Raw genomic sequence first — 6,881 nt, 5'->3', positions numbered from 1 at the left:
TCTTTAGCTCCGCCCACGGCACGCCTCCAGGAGCTCAGCTGTTTCCGGAGAGAATCGTAAAGCTGTATCTTTCTTTTATAAATATGATAAAAGTCTTTTTGGAGATATGAAGGATGCAGTACTACTCTATAGGTACTCAAGATTAACATGAGATTGGGTGAAACTGTGTGTTATGTCCCCTTTAATTTATTTAGAAAAAAAATTTCATATCGGTTATAATAGTAATAGTTATCAACCGGCTTATCAATATCAACCAGAATTTTTACATCGGAGCATGTTTTGTATTTTTTGCTCCACTTAAGCATAAATTAATAATGAAAAATGACTCACCAAAGCCCCATGGCACTCTCCTTAAGCACATGAATGACATCACCACATTTGATGATTACATCATCCATGCCACACTTTAAGTGGTCCACCGTTGCTCTATACCTTCCAGGAACCTCGAAGACAACAAACAAACAAGCATAATACAAGATCAAAGTCATCATATAGACTATATAAAACCAAAATCCTTTATTGTTGATGAAGTTTCCCCCGAATAACTGGGAATCTGAGTGATATCTAAAGGTCCAAGCTCACCAGCAGCACATCGTCTTCTTCATCAGAGTCTGAGATGTTTGAAAGGTCAGTGGTCCAGTCCTCCGGACCCTCACAGATGTCCACTGAGTGAGATGTCCCTGGCCAGCCTGCAACCCACAACCAGCCGAACCATAATGGCATTCTCCCCGAACGGGTCGTAAATCTTTCATGCATTGCCATTACGTGATTCAATTTCATGCAAATAAATGTGCCACAATTTACATATTGCATATTAAAAATCCCATTTAAAAAACATTATGTTCGATAGCATAGTGAATTTTCCTGCTCCTGTCAACTAGACTAAATGCCAGTGAAAATGGCCTTCACGCGGCCTCTGACTCACTGCGGTGGTTTTGGTGGCGAGGACGTGGAGAAACGATGACTGGGTCTGTCAAAACCGGACTCACACGGCCTGAATCGGCCTCCTCAGAGCTGACGGACGACCCCTGGAGCTTGCTGTGAGGAAGGACATCAAAACAACCTGAGCAGCCAGTGATCTGTGTGGACGTCCAGGGCATGCATATGGACATATGCCTCACACTGACCCACCAACCGAGGAACCGACGAACGGAAACAAGGGCATCAAAGGAACACAGGGCAAAAACACAACAACAACCATCAAACATCGTCACAAACAGGATATTCTGAAACCGGACTGCTGTCAATAGAGTAAAATGGCAAATAAGCTCAATATTAATGATGTGCGTAATTTTCAGGCATTCAATTGAATTTCATTGGGGGAAAAAAAACATTTAATATTAGCGGAGTTGACAGGACATTTGACCCCAATCCTGTTTCATTGAACAACAACATTCAAAGAAATTGTTTTGAAAAAAACCGCAAAGTAGGCCTACTATGTGCTGCAAATGACTTCCCAAATTTAATTATAAATTTCACTGTTATTATTTATTATAAAATTATGCTTGTATCTTTAATACATTACAGTCATCTTGTGTGAAGTATATATATATATATATATATATATATATATAAACCTTACTTAAAACAAATATAACTATATCATGACATATATCATTACTGTGAACTGAAATTACTAATTGTGATATTAATTTTGGTCATATTGCCCATCCCTAGTTCAAGGATCCATGAAGAACCTTTAACATCCATAGAGCCTTTCCATTGAACAAAAGGTTATCGAAATATGTTCTATAGATTATTAAAATGTCCTTTGCATTAAGAAAAAATTGCTATTTCCAAAACTGAACTGAACAACACAATTTTCCTCTTGGTAGACGGATTGATTTTTATGCCTTGATTATGTACTTCCTTGTGCAATTTCTTTCACTGAATAGTGCATACAATAAACTACAAGCATAATTTAAAGTATATACAGCATCTCCAGAGCCCTGTGGAAAAGATCACTGTAACGGTGGCCAACTTTTTCAGCGCTAATCCCATCTGTGATTTGTTTCTGTGTGAGCAGGAAAAGCGTAATCCCAAAACAGCAGTGCTAATCTCACACAAAGATAATCTGACACAAAATTGAACAGCTCTGAACTAATCCCATCACATTCTCAAAGAGTAGCCTACATGCAACAGTCACAAAAGAGATTTCACATCTACATTTTTTTTTCTATATTCCTCCGATCAAACTTAATGATATTTCCATTACCCACAATTTATTTTCCCTGATGGAACAGGTCATAACTGAGAATCCAACTTCACAGTTTAAGGGTGCTTTCACACCTGGCCAGTTGTTTCGGAACCTGGCGCGATTCCCCCCTTAGCTCGGTTCGTTTGGGCATATGTGAACACGGCAATCGCGCCCGGATCTGCGCCAAAACAGTCAGTCCGAGATCGCCTGAACGAGGTGGTCTTGGCTCGATTGAAAACAAACTCTGGAGCGGTTCGGTTGTAGTGAGAAAGCAATTCGATCTAACGGACCAACGAACCAGGCTATATCACAATGCAAAAAGCAACATTGTAATAATTTTAATCCCTGTTTCGGAACAAAGCAATCGATCTACAGGTGTGAAAGCACCCTAAGCTATCAAAACCGAGAAACAGATATGACTACTTCCTGCGTCCATTTCTCATTCGCTGACATGTTTTCCGTCTCTGTCCCCAGTTATCTGTTTTGACACACTCTCCACTCTATTACCTGGAAAAGCTCTTAGACATTTAACAAGGGACACTCGATGTGTCCAGACGTCTTTCAGTGTGCTGCGGTAACGCGAGACATGTAGTGAGAACGAGAGGAGGGGGATTGAGGAATTAGCTTCGGGTCTTATCCTTTCTGTAGTGCTGTAACGTCGCACTGAGGTACTTAACAGGGGTATGACAGTAAGTAGTTGTTCTTCATGCTGTGCTATTATCATATTTATTTACAGCTTGTTTGAGCATGCCAGTGTGGGACAATGGTATCATCTGAAAAAAAAAAAAGTCAATTTAAAAGAATTTAGAAAATATTTTTAAAAAACCTATAAAATGAAATTAAGCATAAAAATAAATGTGATTAATTATTGAAGAATTTAATATGTAATAATTATTTATTGAATAAATAAAATACATGGATTAAGAAGAAAGAAAATCATTATTTTTTTATTTATTGTGACATTTTTTATGCATCATCACTAGCCTACTGTACTAGATAAAATCATAATTACTGTAATACAAATATATATTATTTAGATAGTAAAGTGCATTTGCTATTATAATTGTTGGATGAAATTTACGAATTTCAACGCTGATTATTAAAAATAAAATCATTGTGTACACACAGGATGATTTTCATTACTGTATTAAAGTAATGAGAATGTTTTTATTTATTTATTTATTGCACATTAAGGTAATGGAAATAGAATAGGGGAGCCTAATTTTCATGCAATACAATTTAATGTCCTCAAAATTATTTAAAAAATATTTTCTTTATGCAACATTTTTTTTTCTTCTTACTCTTTTTCTACATATGAACTGGTCTTTTCATGGTGAGGTTCACCCAAACGTTTACATCTTTTATTATTGTGTCAAGCTTTATTCTTAACAGCAGGCATAAGAAATGTCACCAGAATGAGTCGAAGCTGAGCGAGTCGAGCGAACAGCACACCTGTGAGGCACAGAAGTGAACATCCACCTACATCATCTGCTCAGTAAACAGCCACAAAGACAGTACGACACCCAGCCATTATGAGGACAATACCCATATTCTGAACACAAGAATCACATTTGTTCCATCTATTCACTCTTACATACTTCCAGCATCATTTCATTAAGTCATACTTGAATGAACGACTTTTCCATACATTATACAGGGCAATCACTGGAAAAGGGAAGGGGGCGGGGAGTTATTTATGATCTGATTATGATTATTTATTATGGGGACAACCATCTGTGCTCTCAATAATTACAGAATGATTTTAAAGACATTTCTTGAGACGATATCCCCGCTTTCCTCAAATTTCAACAGAAAAAGGGGCCAGCAAAACAAACAACAGTTAAGAGACTATAGCAAGACCTCTGCACTCCAAGCAACATGAATGACTGCATAAAATCAAACAGTAAATCACAGCTTTCTACTATGACAGTATTATTTGCTCTGAAGCATCAATCAAAATCTGGAGTTTTTTTTTTTTTTCTTGAAGGATGCAAGAACTGACACAGCATTCTGGATGCATAACTGCAGGTTTTACCTGTCCTTCACAAAATGCATAGTTATTTGGGTCCTATAGTGAACTATGAATATGCGATGCATATGCCTATGATTCCTAAAATGAAATCTGCAAGCACACAAATGAGGCAGCACAGATTCTCTCCAACAGATGCGAGTTAGAAGAATCTACGAGCACCAGAGAATCTAATCAGGGCAGCAAAACATCAGATAGAAAGACAGCCTGTTGATCATACAACACTCGTGCAAAATGTAATAAACTGCAAAAAAAAAAAAAAAATCCATTCAATATGATGTCTGGAGGTATGCGTGATGAAAGTTGCACGCTATCAAGGACAGACTCAAAGATGCTTCATTCATTTGACACATGAAACGCACTTACAAATCCCACAGCAATGCAATTTTAAGAAACGATCTTATGGTTTCGATACACCTCATATCCTAACTCTATCCAAAGAGCCAACAGACCACAGAAAACCAACCTACGGATTAATTTCGACTCGTGCAAATCAACAGAAACATACCCATCTCTGCATAAATATCGCGTTTCCAGCAGGTTTTACAGCCCTTCGATGTGTGATTCCAGTTTCCGCATGGCACCGTCTTCAAACACACTCAGAAAGGAGCACCTGCCCAAAGCTGCGGTGCCCGAGATGTTGGCGAGCTTCGGAAAACTCCGGCAACAGCAGCGTTATTTCAATCCCGCAGTTGCGCCGCTGCGCAACATGTCCAAGTGAACAACGGAGAAATCAATCCTAAACTCTTTCCAGTGTAAAATACAAACATTAATGGTTTACTTAGCGAAGAGGTCCATAAAAGAACATTTCCAGAGAGTACGTGTGCGTATCAGCTATATCCTTCGCATCAAAATATCCTCCACTTGGTTGGAAAGTTTGGAGAGATTTGCGCAAAAGCGCACCATCGGATGTTCACAAAGGTGCGCAGCTATGAAGAAAGCCAAGCGAGGGATGTAAACATGTTTCTTACGACTTGTAAAAAAAAAAAAAACTGAGCTGTGCGCAGGATGAGTGATGTATTCCAGATATCTGCTGATCTCACAGAAGCTCAGAGCTGGTGCTGTAAGCCACATTCAGGGCGCTTTTCTTTCCCCGAACATCTGTCACAAACAGAAGAAGGTTTTAGGAGGAGTGTTCGAGTGTGATTGCACTCAGCTCTGGTGCAGTCATTGCTTAACCTTCTTTTGCAAGTGCTATGCATCGGATTGCCCTCTTCTGGTGGGAAAAGGCGACATGCATCGCCCATTCAGAGCATTTGTCCGTAAATAGTGAGGCTAAGTATTCTTGAGCGCGTCTTTGAAATGACGGCATAAAATATTAACATGCGATAATTGCATTTATAGGGCTACGCATGATTCATTATGCCTTAGAGGCGTAAATGTAAGGTTTAAAAGTCCTTATAGCATTTATTCTTTTAAACAGATTAATTAATATTATTGCACATATCCTGACTTAATTACTTCAAAGTATGGTCTATACACACACACACACACACACACACACACACACAATTTAAAATACCTGTTTTCTATATAACTATATTTTAAAATGTAATTTATTTCTATGATCACAGCTGAATTTTCAGCATAATATACTCCAGTCTTCAGTGCCACATCATTCTTCAGAAATCATTCTAATATGCTGATTTGCTGCTTTGTTATATAATCAGAAATAGCTTGCATTTTAAAATGTCAAAATAGAAAACTTTTATTTTATAATAATATTTCACAATATTACTGTGTTTTGATCTAATAAATGCAGCCTTGGTGAGTATAGCTTCTTAAATTAAAAATAAAATAAAATAAAAAATAAAAAAATAAAAATTCCAAACTTTTAGACCAGTAGTGTATATTTAATGTGTTTTTCCTGATTGTTCAAAAAATAAAAAAATAGCTGTCAAAAAGAAGAAGGAAAACATTTAAGTGCAGATGCCACTTGATTTGATATTTCATTATCCAATGCAATGACGTTCAGAAATTTTCATTTGTGTCCAAATACATTTTGTGGCCAATGTAGATTTAACCAAACTGCTGAGAGCATGAACAAGGATTAGTCTGGAAGGACGAAAACTATTGCCAAGCAACACTGAGAGCTTTATACGTTGTGACATCAGCTTGCAAAACAGAGCAGGGGGTCTGGATTCACAAAGACTGTCCAGCTGTAACATTAAAGGTATTTATCTGACAATCCTTCATTATAAAAACCCCTTTAGAAGCAATTAATTGACATGCAAGCAAGCTAAACATTGGGAAAGCATCTTTAAAGGGTTCAGTGGTTTACATAAACTGTTCATATCTGTTTGTAAGCCACTTTAAAAAAACATCCCTCTCACCTTATGAAACAGTTCAAGAGAATATGACCGCCTAATGTCATTCTGCATCAGGGTCAACACCATAATTTCCAAAGTGGCTGTCTGTATCTGTCCTGTACGGTCCACCTAATTAGAGATAATGGACACTTGAGCTCATATCTGTAATATGCTGCATTTGGCTCCAGAAAATACAGCTGGGAAGCACCAATCACGCCAATTCCAGCACTCAGCAACAGGCTGGACGGTGAGGGAATCTGTCCATCGCTATTGAGGATACAGATGATCAAGGACAATAAGGCAACAGCAGGTTCAGGCCTCGGTGGAACACAGTGTTTGTGTTGTG

The 6,881-nt window shown here is 37.9% G+C and overlaps 1 protein-coding gene across 1 annotated transcript in view; it reads right to left on the bottom strand.

The window, feature by feature from the left end:
• Nucleotides 1-5,181, bottom strand: part of LOC107714573 (leucine-rich repeat transmembrane neuronal protein 4-like) — a 119,154-nt gene extending 113,973 nt beyond the window's left edge. Inside the window, exon 1 of the mRNA XM_016520442.1 lies at nt 4,735-5,181. Coding sequence (XP_016375928.1) covers nt 4,735-4,738 — 4 coding nt within the window. The 5' untranslated portion in view covers nt 4,739-5,181. The remainder of the gene's footprint in view (nt 1-4,734) is intronic.
• Between the last annotated feature and the right edge of the window lie 1,700 nt (nt 5,182-6,881).

Source organism: Sinocyclocheilus rhinocerous, unplaced genomic scaffold, assembly GCF_001515625.1.
Source record: "Sinocyclocheilus rhinocerous isolate Xijiao unplaced genomic scaffold, SAMN03320098_v1.1 scaffold990, whole genome shotgun sequence".
Classification (NCBI taxonomy): domain Eukaryota; kingdom Metazoa; phylum Chordata; class Actinopteri; order Cypriniformes; family Cyprinidae; genus Sinocyclocheilus; species Sinocyclocheilus rhinocerous.
This window is presented reverse-complemented; position numbering and strand designations above follow the sequence as displayed.